A 25,111-nucleotide genomic window follows, 5' to 3' on the forward strand; every position below is an offset into this window, starting at 1 on the left:
TGATATCCTTTATACAGTCGTGTTTGTTTTTAAAGCAGTGCAGTCTGAGGGGTCAGAGGTCACGGATATTCAGTGTTGGTTTTCAGTCTTGTCCTTTTCATGCAGAGATTATCTTCCCTGAATGTTTTGATGTTATTATGGACTGTAGATGTAAAATCACCAAATTCCTTCCAGTTGTTTGTTGAGAGACGTTGTTCTCTCAGACAGGCGGGTGGTGACGTGCAGAGGAGGATCTGAGATGCAACTGATTTAGATCGTCACAGAGAAAAGTGTCAGCGGTGTGAACTGGCCGGTCTGAGCTGGACTCAAGCCGGCTGATGGTGTCACCTGACACTCAGCTGGTCAAATGGGTGGCGGCTGGTTTTAAAGCACGTCACCTGTTTCAACAGCCAATCAGCTTGTAGTGAAGTCCGCTGGTCAAGTGTTGGCTTGCTGCAGCAGGTGCTCCGTCCCCACAGAGCCCTCTGTTTCTGTCCTCACGGTGTGCCGGTGTCAGACGGTGGGTCGCTGCTGCTGCTGCTGGCTGTATGTGCTTATGCCCCGCCCACACACACATTCTCATTGACTGACTGTATGGAAGCACAGAGAGTTGTTGACTAGAGATGATACGCCGTCTCATGGCGGTCACTTCCTGTCAACGTTACAGATCAGAAGCACAGAGAGTCGTTGACTAGAGATGATACGCCGTCTCACGGCGGTCACTTCCTGTCAACGTTACAGATCAGAAGCACAGAGAGTCGTTGACTAGAGATGATACGCCGTCTCATGGCGGTCACTTCCTGTCAACGTTACAGATCAGAAGCACAGAGAGTCGTTGACTAGAGATGATGCGCCGTCTCACGGCGGTCACTTCCTGTCAACGTTACAGATCAGAAGCACAGAGAGTCGTTGACTAGAGATGATGCGCCGTCTCACGGCGGTCACTTCCTGTCAACGTTACAGATCAGAAGCACAGAGAGTCGTTGACTAGAGATGATGCGCCGTCTCACGGCGGTCACTTCCTGTCAACGTTACAGATCAGAAGCACAGAGAGTCGTTGACTAGAGATGATGCGCCGTCTCACGGCGGTCACTTCCTGTCAACGTTACAGATCAGAAGCACAGAGAGTCGTTGACTAGAGATGATGCGCCGTCTCACGGCGGTCACTTCCTGTCAACGTTACAGATCAGAAGCACAGAGAGTCGTTGACTAGAGATGATGCGCCGTCTCACGGCGGTCACTTCCTGTCAACGTTACAGATCAGAAGCACAGAGAGTCGTTGACTAGAGATGATGCGCCGTCTCACGGCGGTCACTTCCTGTCAACCAGCAGGTTTTTACAAAGTTACAGAATGACGCATTGACAGTAGTTGTTTGTTTCTACTTGCCTGGTCGTGAATCTTTGGTCTGAACTGGGTGTAAGAGTGTGGGAGGGTGTGTAGATATGAAGGAGGTCAGACAGGTACGAAGGAGCTTAAACAAGCAGAATCTTGAAATTGATGTGATATTTAACAGGAAGTCAGTGAAGCTGCTGGAGAACAGGAGTGATGCGACCTATGAAGGGGGTTCTCGTAATGATACGAGCAGCTGAATTCTGGACCAACTGGAGTTTATGAAGACACTTGCGAGGAAGAGGACAGAGCTGCAATAATCACTATGGGATGTAATTAAAGAGTGAACAAGGATAGTGACGCTGTGAGGTGTGGAGGTGATTACTCTCATGCACACAGAGTCACATAACACTGTCTTTTTCAGATTAAGGAGAAAAACCATAATATTTTGTGATGTAAAAATCCTCATCAATATGCAGACAGTCATTTTGAAGGTGAAGTATTTCTCTCAGCAGTTTCACTGAAGTAAAGTCGTCCTGAACATGAAGTTTCAAGTTTCCTAAAACTGTGACACGAAGGCACGTCCTGGAATCACAGAGACAAACCCTCCAAACCATCAATCTGCTGACATCAAATAAACATGGAGGCAATTTTCTGTTTCCACGCTGCCGGCACACACACACACACACACACACACACACACACACGGTGCATGTGTCCAATGAGGGCTGCTGTAGCCTGCAGCTCAGCGAAGCCTCCAACACTCAAAGGCAGAACAATCAAACTTGTAACTGTGTCATCACTGACCTCAAATCAAACTGGTCTGAACTGAAAACTCTTCATCAGAGTCTGTGATTGGCTCTTCCACATCAGGTTTGTGATGTTTTCTGCAGGGTTTTGGAGACATAAAGATCTCTGACATGTTCCGAGTGAACAACTTTCCCTAAAATCACTGAGCGCCATCTTGGCTTCTTCCTATAACTGATTGGTATGTGTTCCAGATTGAAGTTTGTTCTTCAGGAACAATGACTTTGACAGAGGAGTCGTACGGATCATCATTAACGCTTACAACCTTTTTTTTTTCAGGAAATGTTTCTGTAACTGTGGTTGTTGCCCTGCAGTCTCCACCTCCACCTCTCTGACATCATCCACCTTTGTATCGGCAACGCTCGCTGCTGCAGCTCATTTGTTTCTGTTCTCTTTCTTCTTTCTTGCTTTCTGTCAGTTAAATAAGAAACAAGCATCCTCTAAAATCTGCCTGGACCGTGATCACCACAGCGATATTTCAGCTTGTTTTCTTTATCGGCGTCTGCACACTTCTCCCTCTGCAACCTTTCTGTCTGTTTTTCTTCTGTTTCAGCAAAACTGTTCAGATCAATATAATTGATGATGAGGAATATGAGAAAAACAAGAACTTCTTCCTTGAGCTCGGAGAGCCTCGGCTGCTGGAGATGAGTGAGAGGAAAGGTGGGGGTGTCGCCTTCCTGTCCTGTAACCCCGCCCACCTTACTAATGACCTTTAACCTCTGTTAATTCAAACTCACCTCCAGACCTCACAGGGAAGATCATCAACAAACAATCTGTTGTAGATATTCAGGCTTTGAGTTAAAGTCACAATGAAAATCAGAGAAGAGAAACAAAACGACAAAACTCACAGCACACTACGTACACTTCCTCTCAGAGTCGTAACTCAGTGAATAGTAAACACACAGACATGGAACACATATTGTGAGATTCAGTGTGACTGTCACTTCCTGAGGACGTCAGTATATCTGATGTCTATCCAGAATAAACGTCCAGAAATCCACTTGGAAATCACAGAAAAACAGTCTGCAGAGCCTCCCTGAGAATCTTCATGTTTTAAGTTTTACTCAGTATCACAGTGATGACTGTCTGTACATCCATGAAGTCACCGCAAACAGAAGACAACAGATAATTCAGCAATCAGTTCGGCTATATGGAAACTAATGTGGGATAAAACACTGGCAGCATTATGCTTCCTGTTTACAACCCTGATTCTGAAAAAGATGGGACGCTGTGTAAAACATGAAGAGAAACAGAATGCAGTGACTTGTAAATACAGCTAAATACTGTCCAACGTAAAGATATTCAATGTTCAAACTGATCTTCCGATTGGTGGACGACCCGCTCTGCCCCTGAGCCAGATCTTTGAGCGGGACGATGACAAAGTTCAAAAATGATTTTAAATTGCATGAAACTTTTTTTATACATTACAGTGTCTTAAAACATTTTCAGTACAACAAAGCAAATTGATTGCAACGTCACAGCTGCCACCAACATCGTTCAACATTAATATTTGGTTGAGTTTAGGTCGAAACGTCAAATTCAACATCAGGATCACGTCTAACGCCAACATCAGTCTGATGTAGAGAACTGACGACAGATGATGCTGATATTTTGTTGGTTTAAAGTTGTGTTGTTCAGTAACTGAAATGCAACGTCTTCCAAACGTCTCATGTCAATGCCATCATGGACTTCCCACGTCCACATATGACGTCCAAGGTACCCTGGGTGTGTTGGTTGTTGACGTTCTGGGATGTCAACTTCAGCCTGTGACACAACACCGCTAACTGATGTTTTTTTCCTTCAACAACACACACACACGTGGCTACGTTTAGCCGACACACACACGTGGTTACGTTTAGCCGACACACACACACACACGTGGCTACATTTAGCTGACACACACACACGTGGTTATGTTTAGCCAACACACACACACGTGGTTACGTTTAGCCGACACACACGTGGTTACATTTAGCCAACACACACACGTGGTTACGTTTAGCCAACACACACACGTGGTTACGTTTAGCCAACACACACACGTGATTACGTTTAGCCAACACACACACGTGGTTACGTTTAGCCAACACACACACGTGGTTACGTTTAGCCAACACACACACGTGGTTACGTTTAGCCAACACACACACGTGATTACGTTTAGCCAACACACACACGTGGTTACGTTTAGCCAACACACACACGTGGTTACGTTTAGCCAACACACACACGTGATTACGTTTAGCCGACACACACACGCGGTTATGTTTAGGAAAAAAGAACAGTTTACAATCTTACAGGAAGTGAACACCGGCCTCCTGAGAGAAAGTCTGTGGTTGTTAGAGGCATCCAACACCCCTCCCACCTGCCCTACGTGGACTTCCGCCGCCCTAACTTTCGTTGTTGTCCCACTACGTTTCCCCCTGACACCGCCGGGCGCTGTTAAACAATAACGGTGACCGGTCACGTATCATGCCGACGTGAAAGAAGAGCATTGTTTGTTAGTGTCTGACACCAGATGTCACTGACCAAGCACCGTTTTTTGTCAGTGTGAGACCTGGTTGGATTTTCAAACCACCCAAAATGTAATGTCTGATGTAGGAGTGCAGCATCTTTCTGACATCATACTGATGTTCGCTGGCAGCTGGGTTATTCTGGAACTAACAACATGTGTCATGACTGACATGTAGTGACTCTGCCTGTAAATAAAAGAGGATAAAACAAACAGAAAATAAATGTTTAATTGGAATTTGGAGGTTTGAATGTTACCGTGATGAACCTTTGCAGTTTTTTATATCAAAGAACCAGGAAGTTTCTAAGGTAGATATTCTGATATATCTTTATACTGACGATCAGCGAGGACAGGTTCATGTCCCGTCAAGACTCAGAGCTCCAACTTTTACTTGCAAACATACCTCCTCCTCCTCTGGCAGCTCTCATGGGGAAAGGGTTTTAATTTCGGTGATTTGGGTGAGGTGGTGATGATGATTATGATGAAGATGTGAAGGCCACTGAGGTGAGACCGTCTTATGTCTTTCATTGTGACTTTAACCTCAGAGTCTGATCCCTCCTCCCTGCAGGCCCGATGAGGTGAGGTCATCTCCTCCTCATCCCTGTTGCCACGGCGTTGCCACGGTGACTCAGACGATGGAATCCTGTCACACTGCATCTGTCAGCCTCTATGAGTGTGTCTGAATGTGTGTTGCATGAGCCGTGACCTCTGACCCGCCCTCCCGCTGTTGTCTTTCGTCCGCAGGAAGACCATAGCCGTTAGAATAATTGACCACGACGAGTACGATAAGCAGGCCAGCTTCTACATAGAGCTGCAGCAGCCATATTGGAACAAGAGGAGATGGACAGGTGTGGAGACGCACCTTGACCACTCTGATGACCTTTGACCTTTCCTTCATCTGCCTTCAGGCGCTCTTTATCCTGCTTTTTGTTCAGTTTGCTCCCACAGCTGTCGCTCTGCTCCTCCTTCACTCAGCTGGCTTCTGATTGGTCAGAGCTGTTGATGGAAGGTCTCCATGATGAGTCCTGATTGGTTCAGACCAAACCTGAGCCTGTGATTGGATACTTTCCACTGGTTGGACCATGGCAGGACAGTTTAGGACAGGTCTGACATCTTAGGATGGGTGGGAATAAGTTTAATATGTGAGGACAGGTGAGACCAGATGAGGACAGGTGAGGACAGGTGAGGACAAGTGAGACCAGGTGAGACCAGGTGAGGACAGGTGAGGACAGGTGAGACCAGGTGAGGACAGGTGAGGACAAGTGAGGACAAGTGAGACCAGGTGAGACCAGGTGAGGACAGGTGAGGACAGGTGAGACCAGGTGAGGACAGGTGAGGACAAGTGAGACCAGGTGAGGACAGGTGAGACCAGGTGAGGACAGGTGAGGACAAGTGAGACCAGGTGAGACCAGGTGAGACCAGGTGAGGACAAGTGAGACCAGGTGAGACCAAGTGAGGACAAGTGAGACCAGGTGAGGACAGGTGAGACCAGGTGAGACCAGGTGAGGACAAGTGAGGACAGGTGAGACCAGGTGAGGACAGGTGAGGACAAGTGAGACCAGGTGAGACCAGGTGAGGACAGGTGAGACCAGGTGAGGACAGGTGAGGACAGGTGAGACCAGGTGAGGACAGGTGAGACCAGGTGAGGACAGGTGAGACCAGGTGTCCCTGCTGTCTTTTTGTCCCTGTCCGTGTCTGTATTCATCTCACAGAGTTTGGGTTTGGATGTTCGTCACCAGATTAACACTGAACGTGGTCCTGTGACATCAGCATGTTAACGGTGTTTAACAGTGACGTGTTTTCTTACAGTCACACGTGTTCAAGTTCATAAGTAGATGATTTGACATGAATCCGTCTCTTTTATGTCACACTGTTAACAGACAGGTTTATTCTGGATCCATATTTCAGTCATGTTCAGCTACAAAGGACTTTGTGAGAGACGATGAAAGATGATTTTAAATGAGAACAAAGTGAACTGGGCTTCATCAGGAGACCTCAGCGTCTCTTCTCTTGTTTCTCTGCTTAATGTTTCCTTCGTCTGTTTCTTCTCTTCAGCTGTGTTGCTTCAGGAAGTCGGTAAGCTGCTCTCATGTTTCCCTCTTCTGTCCTGCTGTCTGTCCGTCATTCTGTCTGACTTCATCATGTTGTGTGACTGAAATGTTTTCTCTGGATGTTTCTACTACAGCTCCAGTGTGTTGGATTAAAAGTGAATATGATCTAATCAGTGTGTTTTCTTCAGTGAGAAATCACCTGAAAATAAGAATCCTGTTTCCGTTACCTTAAAATCAGACGTTTATATATACGTAGGAAGCAGGTCCTCGTCTATGGAGAGCGCCATGTTGCACATTTCTGCCAGCTCGTTTTCATGCCAATCTGTCAAACACCATCGCTGTCAGACACAACACACAGAGGCACCTTTCACAGAGGTGTGATATGCACCAGTTTGTAACTCCATCAGTAAGTAACATGAAAAGCAACAAAGGCCGCACAGGAGGGGAGGAAGGCGAGGGAGGGGAGGGAGGGGATGGAGGGGAGGTGTGCAGGTCAAACAAACTCCAGACTTCCACCCAGGAGCCTGCTGTTTGTTTCCCATGTGAGTTTTAAGCCAAATCATGATGTTTTTTACTAAACCTAGCCGCATGATTTTGTTGCCTAAACCGAAGGAAATAAATGAAGTGTTTTACTGCCGTTGTAAAGTTATTTTGAAACACAGATTGTCTGCATGCAACGAGCAGAAACTGAACTGACATTTCCTGTGAGAACAGACGTTTATTTTGAAAAGACACAGAGAGTGTAACAGGCATTAACTGACAACCCAGTGTCACTCCGAAGGTGTCGAACAAAAAAAAGCGTAGTGCTTTTATTTTGAAAGAGACTGTATGCAAACTGTACGTTTCCTGTGAAAACAGAAGTGTATTTTGAAAAGACACAGAGGATGTAACAGGCTGAAGTTGACACGGCGTCCATGACCAAACATGGACATGCGAGGATGTGTTGTAATTGACACGCTGTCCCCGAGCGTCCAAAACTGACGCAGGAGGATATAGAGACAGCATATTTAGACGTGTAGGTCCACTGACAAAGCGGCAGTATTTGAAGAGTTGGGATGAGACTGTGTTAGTTTCTACAGCAGCCCAGAACAGACAAAGCAAACACCAGCTTTAGATGAGCACAGTCACATTTTTGTGTCGGCCGCCATAGTTAGCCACCCCTCCTCAACGAGAGCATGGCAAAAATACAGATTCTTGTAACGTGAAACGTCTTTATTCAGAGTTTATCCTGGTGTAAATCAGCTGGTCTGAGACCTCTGAGGATAATTCAGCTCCTGAACAATGAACGCTGAAGGAATTCTAACCAGGAGAAGTTTCAGCTGGTTAAAAATCGGCAGTCTAGACATCACTAAATCGTCCTGAATCTGACACACTGGAGCTTCATTAAGCAAAGAATGAGAGAAAAATCTGAACAAACTTTGACTCCTTTTTTCCTTTTTTCTAACCTTTCAGGTGGATTCGTGAGAACAGGTAGGTGAACTCTGTCTTTACATTGACTCATTTCTAACGACATAATGTGGGACGTTTCCTGTTAATCTGCGTTCATTTATCCTTTTTGGCCTCTCACCAGAGAAACAGCTGTATGGTAAGACGCCTCTCAGTGGTGTGAACGTTTGCTTTAAAGTGTTTCGACACTTTAAGCAACAACACAGACAAAACCAGAGATGCAGCACTTTAATGTGACACTGAAACCTCTCATCTCTCACTCTGTGGAGGCAGATCACATTAACATGGCCCACACAGAGCCCTGCAGGATCAGAGCTGAGAGCAGGCGTCTCATTTATAGAGACAAATCAGTCTCGTTATTGGCGACAAATGTGAGTTTCACAAACATAAATTTAAAAAATGAAGTACAAGAATGTGTACGGTGATTTGAGGTGTTTATGGTGTTTGTGAATACATGTTGGACACATCTGTAAATCTTATTTGTAGATGATAAAACATTTGTCTCTGATAGTGAGTTTGATTTCTCTTCACAACTTTCACTGAAACCTGAAAGTCCAGTTCAGACCAAAGACCAAACACCTGCTGTCAACGCTCCGTTCTGTAACGTAAAAGCTACCAATTCACAGGAAGTGACCACAATGAAACGGCGTATCATCTCAAGTCAACAACTCTCTGTACTTCCGCACAGTCAGTCAGTGAGAATGTGTGTGTGGGCGGGGCATAAGCACATACAGCCAGCAGCAGCAGCAGCGACCCACCGTCTGACACCGGCACACCGTGAGGACAGAAACAGAGGGCTCTGTGGGGACGGAGCACCTGCTGCAGCAAGCCAACACTTGACCAGCTGACTTCACTACAAGCTGATTGGCTGTTGAAACAGATGACATGCTTAACGTTCTAAAATCTTTCATACATTCATTTTCTGTATCGCTTATCCTGTTGGCGGTCGCAGGGGGGTGGAGCCTATCCCAGCTGACACTGGGTGAGAGGCAGGGTTCACCCTGGACAGGTCACCAGACTATCACAGGGCTGACACATAGAGACAGACAACCATTCACACTCACATTCACACCTACGGACAATTTAGAGTCACCAATTAACCTGCATGTCTTTGGACTGTGGGAGGAAGCTGGAGCACCTGGAGGAAACCCACGCTGACACAGGGAGAACATGTCGGAGCACCTGGAGGAAACCCACGCTGACACAGGGAGAACATGTCGGAGCACCTGGAGGAAACCCACGCTGACACAGGGAGAACATGTGGGAGCACCTGGAGGAAACCCACGCTGACACAGGGAGAACATGTCAGAGCACCTGGAGGAAACCCACACTGACACAGGGAGAACATGTCAGAGCACCTGGAGGAAACCCACGCTGACACGGGGAGAACATGTCAGAGCACCTGGAGGAAACCCACACTGACACAGGGAGAACATGTCAGAGCACCTGGAGGAAACCCACGCTGACACAGGGAGAACATGTCGGAGCACCTGGAGGAAACCCACGCTGACACAGGGAGAACATGTCGGAGCACCTGGAGGAAACCCACGCTGACACAGGGAGAACATGTGGGAGCACCTGGAGGAAACCCACGCTGACACAGGGAGAACATGTCAGAGCACCTGGAGGAAACCCACACTGACACAGGTAGAACATGTCAGAGCACCTGGAGGAAACCCACGCTGACACAGGTAGAACATGTCAGAGCACCTGGAGGAAACCCACGCTGACACGGGGAGAACATGTCAGAGCACCTGGAGGAAACCCACGCTGACACGGGGAGAACATGTCGGAGCACCTGGAGGAAACCCACGCTGACAAGGGGAAAACATGCAGACTCCACACAGAAAGGCTCCCCCACCTCAGAGTTCAAACCAGAACCCTCTTGCTATGAGGCAACAATGCTAACCACTGCACCCCCAAAAAACCAGCCGCCAGCCATTTGACCAGCTGAGTGTCAGGTGACATCATCAGCCAGCTTGAGTTGAGCTCAGACCGGCCAGTTCACACCGCTGACACTTTTCTCTGTGACGATCTAAAACAGATTCATCTCGTCGTGAATCTTTGGTCTGAACTGGACTTTAAAAAGCTGTTTCATGAAATATTTCAGTGCAACACACGATATAAATGTCATCATTGAGAATTCAGTTACAATTGCATTTCACAGTAATGTTTCAGTGGTCGATAAAAGATTGAAATCATTCAGGCTGTTATTTGCTTCCAGATGGAAGCCTCCTCTGTAAACTGTGCTCTCTTGTCTGCAGTCAGCATGTAGATATTTATTCTCTCCTGTCAGAGCTCCAGACTGAAGCCAGAATAACTCTGTGGAGTCAAAGTGAAAATATTCTTCTTTTTTGGTGTTTCATGGTTTTTACTTCAGAGCAGAGTCGTTCTGGAACTCGTCCAAGTCCAGCGCAGTAGCCAGAAGAAAATGTTGGCATTGTATACATAGATGGATCACTTAACAGGCCTACAGGGCTTGGACCCAGGGGCCCAAAGTGCCAGGGGCCCCCTCTGGCTTTCACCTGCAAAATATCACTCAAATAAACACATAGCAACCAGTAGGGGTGGGAACTGCAGAGGACCCACCACATGATATTATCACCATACAATATGATATTACTGCGATAAAATATAATGCGATTTATGACCTTTTTTCCAACTGAAAATTATTTCCCCCAAAAGACAATTTTGTCATCATCAGTTTGACCCCCTGAGATAAAGTTTTTAGTCTGTTCATCGACTTTAATCATTTTCATTGATGCAAAATGTGACACAGAGCAGACAGACTGACCAACACTGTCATAACACCTGCAGACACCTGCTCTAGTTTGGAGGACGTGAGACAGTGTCTCCTGTCCTCTGTCAGATAATGTCCTGCTATAGTCACATATGAAGTTGAAGTCCAGGCGTCACATGTTAACTCCACCCTTCCTGCTGTACTCAAAGGTTCCTCAGCTTTATGCTTCACTTCTCTGTAGAGCTTGGGTACGGCTGTGAGGGGGCGGAGTCACATACCTGGGTTCACGTGTTTTTAGCATGTAACAAAAGCCTTGGTTTTCAACAGAGCTGTATGGACGCAGATCTGTGCACAGGAAGTAGGTTGGTAGGGCTGGAGGCGTCCTCACCACAAACAAACTGCACCAGAGTTCATTTGTAACTGGACCGAGACCACCTCTTCCAGAAGGTCTGTTCAGGTGTGCACCTGAGTGCGACTGCTGTGTTCACACCTGCCCAAACGAACCGCACTGAGGAGGCAAACCAACAGTAGTTTGACTGTTAAACACACTGCAGTAAAAAAAGATCCAACAAACCAGTGCGTCTCAGTCGTCCTGCAGAGCTGCTGACCTGCACCTTCGTCCGCCGACACCTCCAGCTACTACACCCCCGCTCAGTGTGTCTTTGCAGAGATGAGTTGATGATTATAACTTCTACAGTGTTTGTATGCAGGTCTCAAAGTCAGAATATTTCCACTCTGTGGCCTTCTCTCCAATCATCTGCAGTTTTAAAGAAGCTCCCCTATGACCGTTTTTCATCCTTCTCTGACCGCTAGCTCACCAGGCTAACGCTACGCTTTTTTTCCAAGCATGTCCTGCCCTGCTGAGCTGTGATTGGCTGGTTCTCATTGGCTCCAGGTTTCCTCTGAAGGCATGAACACTGCACGTCACCCCCTGCTGACCCCACAGAGCCTGTGGTGTGATGATGCTCCTACTTGACCTCTGACCTCATCATCTCAGATTACACGTTATTATCGCCTCCGCCATCGCGGACGTGTTTATGGCTCCGTTTGTTTGTCGGCAGGATATCAGAAAAATGAGCCGCCTGATTTTTAATGAAACATAATAAGAAGGCGCAGAAAGAGCTCATTAAGTTTGGAGCTGATCTGAATCAGGGGGCGGAAGCGCCATTTGTTTTTGTTTTGATAAAATCCTGTCGTTCAGTTCAGTCGAGACAAAACAGCCGACTGTAGAAATACAAAGTGTCTGAGTCCACAGTGATCCTCTGAGGTGGATGACACATAGCGCTGCTCACCACTTTATTCTCAAACTGAAGTGTGACGGCAGAAACATAAATACACACAAAACATTCAGATTATACAAGTCTTAAAAATCCAAACGTGACTCGTCTGCAACAAACTGCAGCAGAGATATGAATGATGATGAAATATATCCCGCCAGGATGTAACACTTCACAAAATTCAGTGTACGGTACCTTTTTTTTGAACCAACAAAAAAGGATAAACTCCTTTTTTTTAATTAAAATAATACTTTTATGTTATTAATATTTTTTTATCTAACATTATAAAGTCTGATCCTGTTTGACTGTGAACACTGATGGAGCCGTACCTGAGTGTCCCCTCAGCAGCATATAAAACAAAAACAGCTCTGTATGAAATAATTAATGTAGAAAGAAAAAAAGAAATGTTAGAGAGAAATTTCCTTGATTTTAAAACTTTAATTGTATGAAAGCAAACACAATCTGGACTTTAGTATTTCAGTCAGTCTGAAACGAGCTCGTTAAAGTCTGGGTGAGGCAAAATCAGTGATTTCTGTCTGAACACATTTTACGTGATAGAAAATGAAACATGAGAACATGTGAACGCTGGAGTCGTGTTGTGTTCACACCAGGCGCGAATAAAACAATTCTGGCGAGTGAATTACACGTGCAGTCCATGTAAAGACGCGATGAGATGCGAATTCCCACCAGGCAGCACGATGGACGCAGCCGGAGTGACGTGAAATACACAAATTAAGCGGCGCTAATGAAGCGAGCAGTCCGATTTTACGTCATACACTTATTCATGAGACTTGAAAAATCTGAACTTCAGTGACCAGTTGGCGCCGTGATAGCCAATCAGCATTGAGATTTTCCAGGGCGGTATGCCGCAGAGGACATACTGGTGGAAGTTCATTCATCGATTCAGCGATTTCACGTGCGTACGAAGAGTCAACACAAAATATTCTGGCCTTCAAACTTGTGCGAGAAACGTTTAGTGTGAACACAACTGTTTTCATTATTTCTGTGTCCAGGATTTTTTGGTTGGGCCTGAAATTCTAGTTTAATGACACACTGGAGTCGTCCTCAACGTAACCCCTCCCCTTTATATAAATGTTACATCACTCCTGACATCAGAGCGCAGAGTGTCAGCGTCCTTTCATGATAAACATCTCTGTTACACGCCACAGTCACAAAAACAACACTTGGGTTATACACAACTTTGTTGTTGTGTTGTTGTTACTGTTGTTTCTGTTATTACTGTTGTTGTTGTTGTTGTTGTTGACAGCAGGACTGTGAGGTTTCTGCTTTCAGTAGAATCAGTTTCTGTCCACCTGTTCAGGCAAAGACATCTACAGGAAGGTCCAGGGACGAGACCACCCCGCCCCGTCCACCGTCATCAACATCACAGGTACGTCCATCTGTCTGTACGTCCACCACCTGTCCATCTTCATCCATCCATCCATCTGTTTGTCCATCTGTCATTCAACCATCTGTCCCAGTGTCCTCAAACGAGTACTTCTATATTAACAGTTTCTTATCTTGCTTTAATTGGTCAGATTTGTTTTCATATCAAACTAAACGTTATTAATCATAATAAACAAACAAAAAGAAAAGTGTCCCCAAACGGTGTCTGGTCTGAGAATTAAGTTTAAGGTGCAGCAAACCCAAAATGTGAAGTCCTCATATGAGGACGCAGGGTCACATGAGGTTCAACCACAACCTTCTCCACCTGTCTGTGAAGCCATCATCCATCCACCTCACTCCTGTTGTGTTGTTCTTACCTTTGTTGACTGTGAAGCGTCGGTGATGAAAGTCTCACCATCAAACTCTCTGTCTGTCTCAGAGGAGGGGGCCGAGGAGGTTTTGACCAAGAAGGAGGAGGAGGAGAGGCGGATCGCGGAGATGGGCAGACCGACGCTGGGTGAACACGTCAAACTGGAGGTCATCGTTGAGGAGTCGTATGAGTTCAAGGTGGGAGCAGTTTCTGTTCCAGTGATGTCATAATTGAAACATTAAAATGAACACATAGTCAAATGTAAGGCGTGACATCAGTTTTCAGATTGATCATCAGATTTGCAACCAAACTGATGATTTGTGACAAGATCAGCAGGAACATTCAATGTTCAGCCTTCCTGACTGACTGTGTGGTTACCTGTTGTCTCTCAGAACACTGTGGACAAACTCCTGAAGAAGACCAACCTGGCCCTGGTGATCGGGACAAACAGCTGGAGAGAGCAGTTTGTGGAGGCCATCACAGTCAGCTCTGGTAAGAACCTGACCCGAGACGATCTCAGGCTCCAGTTTGAAGTTTCGCTTTCGTGTTGCAGCTTGTAGTTCCACGAGTTGTACGAATGAGGCCAGCTGAGAGTGAAGCAAAGAAAACAGGCTCCATGTTTGACGTGCATAGAAATAAAGATTAATCCGACCCGGCCTTACGTGTGACTTGGTGTTGACTCCTGGCTCTGCCTCCCTCTCCTGCCCAGGTGATGATGATGACGATGAATGTGGCGAGGAGAAGCTGCCCTCCTGTTTTGACTATGTCATGCACTTCCTCACCGTCTTCTGGAAGCTTCTGTTTGCCTTCGTTCCTCCCACCGACTACTGGAACGGTTGGGCCTGCTTCTGTGTCTCCATCTCCGTCATCGGCATACTGACGGCCATCATCGGCGACCTGGCGTCACATTTTGGCTGCACCGTCGGCCTCAAAGACTCTGTCACTGCTGTGGTGTTTGTAGCTTTGGGCACATCTGTACCAGGTCTGATACACACCTGTTCCACTGTCCTCACTTTGACTTACAGTACAGTACATTCAGTCCACAGATGCTGTCGAGATAAAAACGTCTAAGAAAAAAGTCTCTACACCAAAATAATCAAAAGCGAAAGGCATTAAAGGGGAAACTCTCCTATCAAAATATGTTTTAAGCAATGATTTAAAAACAGGTAATGTGCTGGCACACCTCGTCTCCTCAGGCAGAGAACTCCAGAGCCTCCGGGTCTTGGTGGCAAAAGCCAGGTCACCTTTAGTTACCAGCCTTGACCGAGGGACTAGTGAGGGTAGGTTCAGGGATCTCAGGTCACGACTTGGAGCACAGGTAGTCAGAAGCTCAGCTATATAAGCGGGGGCTAAACCATGCTGAGCTTTAAAAGGTATGAAGACTTATGATTTGTCCCAGTTAAAATACGAGCTATGACATGCCTAAAGTTCTCGCTGTAGATTTTATATTAGTTCTTAACAGCAGTAGAGCATTCTGTTAAAGCGCTTGACAGTTTTCTAGCTTAAAGGACAGGTAGATATGGCTGTCACCAGTGTAACAGTGGGAGGATACCCCACTTAAATGACTGATGATGCATCCTAATGGAAGCATATAAAGTGAAAACAAAATAGGACCAAGAGTAGATCCCTGTGGCCCCCCCAACACATCAGTGCAGCTGAAAAGGAACAGAAAATTCTCTCTCTAAGAAATATGATTCAAACAATTGAATCACAAAGCACATGCTCAAGGTTTATGTTTGTATGGACAGTGATTACTAAATAGATTTTAAGATTATTATTGTAAAAATAGCGTTGTTCTTGCATTTGGAATTGCTTGTTTAAAGAGGAATTAGAAAACGATGGATCATAGATATTTGTTTCTGGCTGCCAGTGTTAGCTAGCTGAAAAGTTTTCTGTTTCCACTTTAAAAATGTTGATCAAAAATGTTGCAGTCTGTTGATACTTTGACTTGAATTTGTGCTAAAATGGAGGATCCAGAGGGACAAGTCCACCCGTCCGGAGGACAAGGACCCAGGGAAAAATATGGCAACATCCTGGCTCTGAGCCCCTACACAGTCTGGCTGTGATCTGCTCCTCCACTAGGACAATCAGATGGAGGGCGGGACCTCGGTGGGGTCCTTCAGCTCTCCCTTCAGCATCCACACACCCCTGGATGTGGAGACGAGGACTTTCTCATTCTTTCCCCGGGGGTTTTGTGCCCCTACCCCCCTGACAGGTGGACTTGTCCCTACAGACCATCCACTCTAACATTAACCCTCGACATAGCATCAGCAGATGGCAACGTTTTTAGTCAACGTTTTGAAATGGAAATAGACAAACTTTTCAGCTAACTTAGCTAGCATGCTAGCTATACTAGCTAACGCTGGCAACCAGAAACAAACATCTATAATCCATTGTACGTTTGATATCGAACCAACGAGCTCGCTTTCTTGCTGTGGTCCTTCTAAAATGAGCAGTGGTTGAAGTTTACTATATTTAATTATGATCAGGGAATAGATACGCAGACGCTAGCTAGTGCTAGCATAGCCTGCTAGTTTAAATGCTGACTACTCCCAACTCTGTGAAATGATTGGCTGAATTAAAAACAGATACGTTTTTGACTGACAGAGGATTGTGAGCCTCTGATTGGCCAAATCAAAAAATTATTGACAGATATCCCGCCCCATCCAGCTCGCACATGCGTATGTCTAAAGCTGTGGCTCTCTGACTCGATGTGAATCAATGATTTTACGTCATACACTGCATGCAGCAACCACCAGATGGCAGCGAAGGCACGATTATTAATTTGGGGGCAGTTGCTGTTTCGGAGCTCAGTCACCAGAGGAAAATGTCGGCTTTATACGTTTCTGCAAAAAACAGTTACATTTTCACATTTAATATTTACCATATCAAAGTTTTTAAACTGATGTAGTTCATGAGCTGACTTTGTCATCAGGAGGTGGAGGGGATGAGGGATAGTGTGACACCTAGGAGAGATGCCTGTGAAGCTTCAGACCACTGTTCAACACCAACTAACAACAACAGTTTGTTTCTTTTCACTCAGAACAGTGTTGTTTTCCAGCGGGGGTTGTGCTCAAAAATGGGTATTTTAATCCAAAACATGGTCTTTTCTGAACCATAACTAAGTGGTTTTTGTGCCTAAACATAACCACACGTTAACCACATTGCGTTTATATGTACCTGCTACAGCACTGGTTCCCAAACTCTGGCACATGTACGCAGAGGAATCCCTGTAATTTCTTTTTTTATTTAATAGATGAAGTAAAATATATATAATACAGAGGCGAATATGGAATATATAGAATACAGAAAATATATCAGTATCAGGTGATAACATGAAAAGTGTCTTGCTATAAAAAGATGTTATTCATGTTTTTTACAAGATATATTCACTTTATAACAAGATGTTTTCAAATCAACAAGAACAAACAAGAAAAATGAACCTAACCCATAGCTGACATGAGCCTGATGACATCACTATGACATCATCAGGGTTATTACCTCCTCCAGTTTCACAGAAACTTCTTCTTGAACTAACCAACACAGCAGATAAACAGCAGCTCGATCAATCATCTCCTTCACTTTCTCTCTCCTCAGACACCTTTGCCAGTAAGGTGGCAGCCATCCAGGACCAATACGCCGACGCCTCCATCGGCAATGTGACAGGAAGTAACGCTGTCAACGTCTTTCTTGGTATTGGCGTTGCCTGGTCCATTGCTGCCATTTACCACTACTCCAAGGGCCAGGTGTTCAAGGTCGACCCGGGCACGCTGGCCTTCTCTGTCACACTCTTCACCATCTTTGCCTTCATCTGCATCGGCGTCCTTGTTTACCGCCGCCGGCCCGAGATCGGCGGGGAGCTCGGTGGACCCAGAATCCCCAAGATCCTCACGACCTGCCTGTTCTTCAGCCTGTGGTTAATGTACATTATCTTCTCCTCACTGGAGGCCTACTGCCACGTAAAGGGCTTCTAAAAGTTCTGCTTCTGAAAGGTTCTTACAGTTCTGATGGGTTTCTACAGGCACCAGTAGGTACCTGCATATTCTGACATGTTCCTGTCATTTCTGTTATTTGTCTGAAGGTTTGGTAGATGTCTAAAGGTTCTAACAGGTTCCTAACAGTTGATGCATTCCTTAAAGTTGTAAAGGACATGTACCAGTGCTGAGAGGCTTCTGAGATTAGGTTGAACTACTAGTTCTAAAAGGTGTTTTTGATGATCTGACAGGTTTATAAATGCAGATTAATAAATGTTCTGCTGGACCCTGTGAAGTTCTTTCATGTTCTTTAAAGATCTAACAACTTTAATGGATCCCAAAGGTTCCTGGAGGATTCTACAGCTTCTTGTCAGTTCTGGTGCTTTCCTAAATTTTCCAATGGGTTACTGTCATTATTTCAAGGGTTTGGATAAACTTGTAAGGGTTCTGCTGGGTTCTGACAGGTTCTTAGGATTTTTGTTGTACATTTAAAGGTGTAGATAAACATCTGAAGGTTGTTACAGGTTTCTGACAATTGATGGATTTCTAAAGAAGTTCCTGAATAATGTGCAAGGTTCTTAGAATTTTTCTAAAATTTCAGATGAACTTCAAGTTGTTTTGCGACATCAGAGGTTCGAGGAATATTCTTACATGTCTCTTATTTGTCTGAAGGTTGGTCTTTAAGGTTCTTTAGCATTCGAAACATGTTATATCACAATGTGACGGGCTTCTGTAAATTTTCTAAGCGTCTAGATAAAGGTTCCTAAATGTTCCTATAATTAGAGGTTTGAGCTTGAACGTCTGAAACCCTATTGTTGTTGTTTTTGTGCAGATGTATTATTATTTTTCTTTAGAAATATTTTTACAGACTCATGTCAGATGGTTTATTGTAGATATGAAAATTTCTCCAATGATTGGAAGTTGTGTGCTAACGTTGCCCAATAACGATGAGGCCAATCATCCTGATGGGGGCGCTATAATTAAAGGCCCACTTTGAAAATCATAGCTCCAACACTACAAGTCCAATTTACATAGAACTTGGCACAAGCATTCATTTATACTCACTCTATCAATTTGCCTCAAGAACCATAAAGATCCATCTGACGAGATTTTTTGCGATTTTGAATTTTCTGACAAACACATTTGTGACGTCTCCTCCTAAACCATTGGTCCATTGTGCACCAAATTTTCTGTGGATCATTGTTGGGCCAACCTTAACAAAACATATCAAAACCTTGTTGATATTTTGTTGCATTTTGAAGATACTGACCAATGAACTTTAGAGGGGGCGTGGCTCAGCACATACATAGATTTAACTCCACAGTCATTGGGCAAATCATCATAAAACTTGCAGGATGTGTCCACATAAGTACCTGGAACATAACTTGAAAGTTTCACTCAAATAGACCACTAGACGGTGCTAATAATGCAAAAGAAAGGGGTGTGGCACAACACAGATCAGACAGATTAATCAGAAACTGTCATCATGACAAAACTTGCAGGATATGTTTCATAACAATGTTGAACCATGTGTGTAAAAGTATTTTAACATTGATCCCTAGGTGGCGCCACCAGTTCCAAACATGTTCATGGGCTTGGCACATATTCGGCCATGGTGAACTGATTTTCAGTCAGTATTTAAAGGGGCAAGAAACCCATCCTCTGATATGACAGGGATCATAATCCTGACTTTATCCATTTCTACTGTAGCATTTTTCTTATTGAACTCAAAACCTTTATTCTATATGCGAAAAAGAAAGACAAGGAGAACTTGTTACATTGGATCGGGTCCAGATCAAAAGCTTTGAACTTCCTCTGAGCTTGAACCCTGAAATCACCTCTTGCAGCTGTTTTATCATGTGTTATTTGTCAAAAGGTTTGATAGAACTCTAAAGGTTGTATCAGGTTCCTGTCAGTGGATTAATTTGTGAGGGATCTGATGGACATCTAACAGCTCTGTCAGTATTCTGTTCAGGTCTTTTAGGTTCTTTACAGCTCCAACAGACTCAAAACATCTTTGATGTGGTTCCTGACAGATTCTACCTGTTCTTCACTGTCCTGGTGAATTTCTGGACGTTATTGTGGAACCCTTCTTTTTGAGTTACTCCATGTTGGACTGCTCTCTGGCTGCTGAGTGACCTCAGAGACTGGACTTTCTTCATCCTCACGTACATCCCCAACATTACAGACATTAACGTGTTCCATCAATCCTTCGTCTGTACCTCTCTGCAATGTTTAACAAAAAATAACATTTTCATTTTGTCGTGCGAGGACTTTGAATCACAACCACAGCAGCGATGACGGAGGCAGCTCAGGCTAAAGACTTCTAAAAACCTACAGGACGTTAGATGTTAAAGGCGACTGGAGCAGTAGTGTTGCACCTCAATGAATATCTGCACTGAGTTTGAAACATAGTTGAGTTTGACAACGGATCCAGAGTTTGGTGTTGAAGCCATCTTTGAACTCTTTGAGACTCTGCGCTCGGTCGAGCTGAACCTGAACTGCTGCAGATCCAAAATGTTTGAGGACATTTACCTGTGTATGTTTGTGTGTGAGTGTGTGTGAGTGTATATGTAACCTCAAAGAACACTGGGAAGAAGAGACGTCTGTCGTGATGTTCTGTGATATGATTGGACGATGTAAACACAGAGTTGTTGGGTATGATCTGACGGCAGGATGTCTTCCCTTCAAATATTAAAGTGCAGTGAGTGTTTTTCCTCCTCAGTGTTTATGAATCTTTCTCCTCTCTGATTGGTCCACAGAAATATTTGACCAATGATGTGTTTCAAATCAGATTCCTCTGTGCTCATACACCTCTCGGCGACTGCGTTAAATTGCACCTCCCAAACAAGCGTCTGTCAGGTGAGGGATGACAGCCTGTGAAAACTGCAGGGTACTGACACCGTGAGAGTGACACTGGAGTTACGTTCTGTCGTCAGTGTTAGTTCCCTCAACTGGCACTCAGTCGTCAAACGTTAGAGACGCTCCGTTTTAAAAGATGAATAAAAAAACACCACAACACTGAAGTCAGAGTAAAAAGTTTCCACAACTAACAGAGCAACTTGTGTCTGCACTTGTCCGTTTCCATCTGCAGCAGTTAATGTGTTTCCTGTAACATGACAGGTAGAATCCAGAGATAGAGGCCAGTTGCACAAAGATTCTCCTTTAAATCCAAGTTATGGTTCCTTTAAATGAAACTGGTTGCACTAAACATTCTTAAGCCTTTGGTCATTTCTTAAAGTTCATTAAACTGTTACTCGGAGGACCTCAGCGACCGAAGTCAGGAAAAAACCTCTGACTGCATCTTAACAACAACGCGACTGAGTTTATGGTGATAAACGAGGAAAATGAAGGCGTCCTGAGGAGACTGCTCTGCGACAAGGAGAGCCTGATGAACAGCCTTAATGCTGAGCGACTGGGGCTGGTTGCAGAAAACACCTTAAGTTAAGATTTTCCTTTAAGTCCTAATTAAGGTTTCCTCAAAATAAAATTGGTTGCACAAAACATACTGAGGTCTTCTCCTTAAGGTTTCCTTGAAATGTTCACTTAAGTATTTATGGTTTCCTTCTTGTCTTGGTCTTATACTTGAGGTATCCTCTCGACCGCTGCACAAAAGACCTTAGCAACCAAAGCAAGGTAAAAAAAAATCTTAATGTCCCTCTGACTCTGTCTTAACTGCAACATGACTGAGTTTATAGTGATGAAAGAAAAAACGAACCCACCCTGAGAACAGTGTTCTGAGACCAGGAGAACCAGACAGATGCACTTCTGATTTTACACTTTAGATTTGACTGAATTCATTTCTGTTTTCTGGTATTTAAGCATCAAATCTACTTGGTAGTTTGTGCTTTCTATGAATGTTGTCTTCCAGATGTTTCATCTTTTCCTCCTCTGACCTGTCTGGTTTTCTTGTCTTCTTTTCTTCTGACATTTTCTATTATCTAACTGTGAGCCAACTTTGTGAGACGATAACAGACGTCACGAGTGTGAGTCCAAGCAAACAAACAGACTCCATGGAAACTGTTACTGCTGTAAAATTCCTTTCAACGCAGTTAATGAGATTTTCCTTAACTGGGGAAACCTTTTAAAGGGATTCTGTGCAACTTCTGTAAGTCCCTCAGCTAAGGAGAAATCACCCAAACTGATCCTAACTCCATTCTGTAAGGGAGTGAGTCGGTCACAGGTAGACTGACTCAGTCTGAACACCTGGTCCAGTGTGGCGTGACGAGGCTGGCCGCTAGCGTTAGCATCAGAGGCTGTGCTAGCTCAGACCTCCAGGTTTGCTGCTAAATGTTTTGTGTTGAGGTGATATTTCAGGCTTGAAGTTCTCCGGTAGTACGAAAGTTCCTTCCTGCAGAGCCTGCAGAGAACACTACTCCTATCTACAGCTCCATCTGGGTGGTTTTTAAATGTAAATGTTCCGTTCACGGGGCCGAGCAGCGTCGTCTCATCTGCCTCTGTCATGTGACAAAGACACTGTGGCCTTCGGTGACGCACCAGGTCAAAGGGCACCACAGAATGTGATTAATCAATGTTAATTAATTCATCAAAATTGAGGCCATATTTTGACAGCCTTAAAGAAACATTAAGTACCTCTGACTGCATCTTAACAACAACATGTCTGAGTTTATGGTGATAAATGAAGGCGTCCTGAGGAGACTGCTCTGCGAGTGGGAAAACCTGACGGACACCGTTAATGATGAGCAACTGATTTTGTTTATGATTCGTCTCAACGTCTGAATTTGGATCACTCAACTTTCCAAAGCTGCACTTATCCAGTCCCATTACAGTAAGTGATCGCTCTGCAGTTTTATGCAACAGGATCTTTCCTATCAGTTACTGGCGAGGTATTTCATGTACACAGGTCAACGGTGTGCTGCGTCATTCACAGGGTTTCCTCACCCGTCTGCTGAACACCAGGGTGAAGGTCCCATCCAAACAGGAGGAGGATGAGGAGGAGGTAGTGCCGTACTTCTTGGATGCTACCGGCTTCCCACAAGAGTGCAGGGTGACGGACGGGACTCACAACAGGATTCAAGCGCCCACAAAACAAGAGGATCAATTTGTCATCAGAGCAAATCAACACTCAGTCAATGTCCAGTTAGTCTAAATGAGAAATGACAACAGACACGTGACAGTTTCTAGTTTATTGTTTCAGACGTGTTTCACATATTTTACAAACTGCTAACTGCCTCTTTAAAGGGTTGGAGCTCCGCAGTGCGAAGGGTTAATCAACACAAACACAAACTGATCCGACTCTGAAGGCTCGACTTGGTTTGATGGATCAGTTCAGAAGGATCATGGGTACTGTAGTGTTTAGCGCCACACTGTACAGAGTGCTGCAGGGACGACGTTTGTGTGAAGTTAGCGTCGCCCTGGTTCCCTCGTCAAACAGCCAATGAGATTGTACCACTGAATTTCTGATTAATGAAACACAAACCATTTCTGATCCTTCAGGTTCTGTTCAGAGACATAATCTTCACTAATGACTGTTATGATTATTGAAGAATAAATTCAATCAGCAGAAGTAAAACAGGTAACGTTAGGCTGTAAACAAACGTCGCCACGGTCACATGACGTGATGATGATGTTCTGTCGCCTCATTTAGACACTTGGTCGAGACACATAAAGCTGTAAACTGACAGTGGGGTATTTTTACTGACGTAGAGCAGAGGGTGAACGTCTCTTCAGCTCATGTTGACCTCAGACCTTATTTCACACAGCTGACCAGAAACACATTCAAACTACGATCCCCATCCTGTGGTTGTATGACTCCGCCCACCAGTCCACCCTGTGGTTATATGACTCCGCCCACCAGTCCACCCTGTGGTTGTATGACTCCGCCCACCAGTCCATCCTGTGGTTGTATGACCCCGCCCACCAGTCCACCCTGTGGTTGTATGACTCCTCCCACCAGTCCACCCTGTGGTTATATGACTCCGCCCACCAGTCCACCCTGTGGTTGTATGACTCCGCCCACCAGTCCACCCTGTGGTTATATGACTCCGCCCACCAGTCCAGTGTCTCTGACAGTCTCCATCCATGTCAGTGAAAACATGGATGCTTCACACACAGAAGATCTATACAATCAGCACAGTTTCAAGATTAGAGTCACCAATTCAGTATCTGACCAAATGTCTCCCCTTCTGTTCCTGAGATATGACGTTAAAACATGATGATGTCACAGTCAAGCTGACCTTTGACCTTTTGACCTTCATTATTTTATCCTGTTAGACATTTGGGTCAAGTTTGGTCAGAATTAGTGAATGAATTCTTCAGTTATGGACAGAAACATGTTTGTGAGGTCACACTGACCTTTGACCTCCAAATTCTAATCAGTTTATTCTTCAGATGGACATTTGTGCCAAATTAAAGAATTTCCTTGAGGTGTTCGCAAGATTGATGTGAGGTAACAGTGACCTTTGACCACTGAAATCAAATCGAATATTGAGTCTCAGTCAATGTTTGTGCCACATCTGAAGAAATTCTCTCAGTGTTCATTAAATATCAAGTTCATAACAATGAGACAGCAAAGTGATAGTGACCTTTGACCTTTGACCACCAAACAATAATCAGTTCATCACTGAGTCCAAGGTCTTGAGATACTGTGCTCACAGGGATGCCTCTATAACGCCTCCAGCCGTGGCTGTTGCTGGTGTGGAGGCATTAAAACCCACTGACTTAAAGACGAGGCAACAGGAAGTGCTAACATGCTAACTCCTGGGCCTTAGAACTTGTTCCTGCAGTGCACTGTCTCCAGCTGAGACTGATGCCCCTCTGAGAGTAAATGATTTCTAACTCTGCGTGTCATCCTGAAATTTTCATAAAACGCGCTGCTCTTTATTTGTTTTTTATGGTTTAAGTGTGGCGCAGAGTCTTGTCCTCCTGCCTCACCGTCAGGCTGCCTTTGAAGACGTCATATCAGAGCCACCAGACTTCACCGACAGAAACAATAACTGCACTCAGAACACTGAGCTGCTGCTCTGCTGCTGCCTCGATTGTTTAGTGTGCGAGATATAGCCGAGCGGATATTCAAATAGAGCGTACACTCACACTGATACTGATTTTTTTAGGTGGCTAAAATACATTTTGCTGCAGCGCCGTCCACAGCAGCACACTGATGAACTTCTGTGTCAGTAGATTTGGTTTATTAAAGATGACAGCAAAACACTGAACATAAAATATCACAGCAGACACGTCAGACAGGTCGGACCACCGTGTTTTAACTACCATAAAACT

General features: G+C 44.8%; 1 protein-coding gene across 5 annotated transcripts in view; it reads left to right on the top strand.

Moving 5' to 3' along the window:
- Positions 1-20,585, top strand: part of slc8a1a (solute carrier family 8 member 1a) — a 38,106-nt gene extending 17,521 nt beyond the window's left edge. For 2 of the 5 annotated variants that reach the window (XM_078166561.1, XM_078166560.1), the window contains exons 3-11: positions 2,670-2,776; positions 6,684-6,704; positions 8,132-8,149; positions 8,250-8,264; positions 13,464-13,532; positions 13,968-14,095; positions 14,291-14,390; positions 14,608-14,880; positions 17,496-20,585. In XM_078166561.1, coding sequence (XP_078022687.1) covers positions 2,670-2,776; positions 6,684-6,704; positions 8,132-8,149; positions 8,250-8,264; positions 13,464-13,532; positions 13,968-14,095; positions 14,291-14,390; positions 14,608-14,880; positions 17,496-17,872 — 1,108 coding nt within the window. In that variant the 3' untranslated portion in view covers positions 17,873-20,585. Of the gene's footprint in view, positions 1-2,669; positions 2,777-5,372; positions 5,477-6,683; positions 6,705-8,131; positions 8,150-8,249; positions 8,265-13,463; positions 13,533-13,967; positions 14,096-14,290; positions 14,391-14,607; positions 14,881-17,495 lie in introns of all 5 variants that reach the window. The other 3 variants (XM_033624601.2, XM_078166562.1, XM_033624602.2) reach the window with 3 other exon arrangements.
- Positions 20,586-25,111: the final 4,526 nt, after the last annotated feature.

This window comes from Epinephelus lanceolatus, chromosome 3, assembly GCF_041903045.1.
Source record: "Epinephelus lanceolatus isolate andai-2023 chromosome 3, ASM4190304v1, whole genome shotgun sequence".
NCBI classification, from domain to species: Eukaryota; Metazoa; Chordata; class Actinopteri; order Perciformes; family Serranidae; genus Epinephelus; species Epinephelus lanceolatus.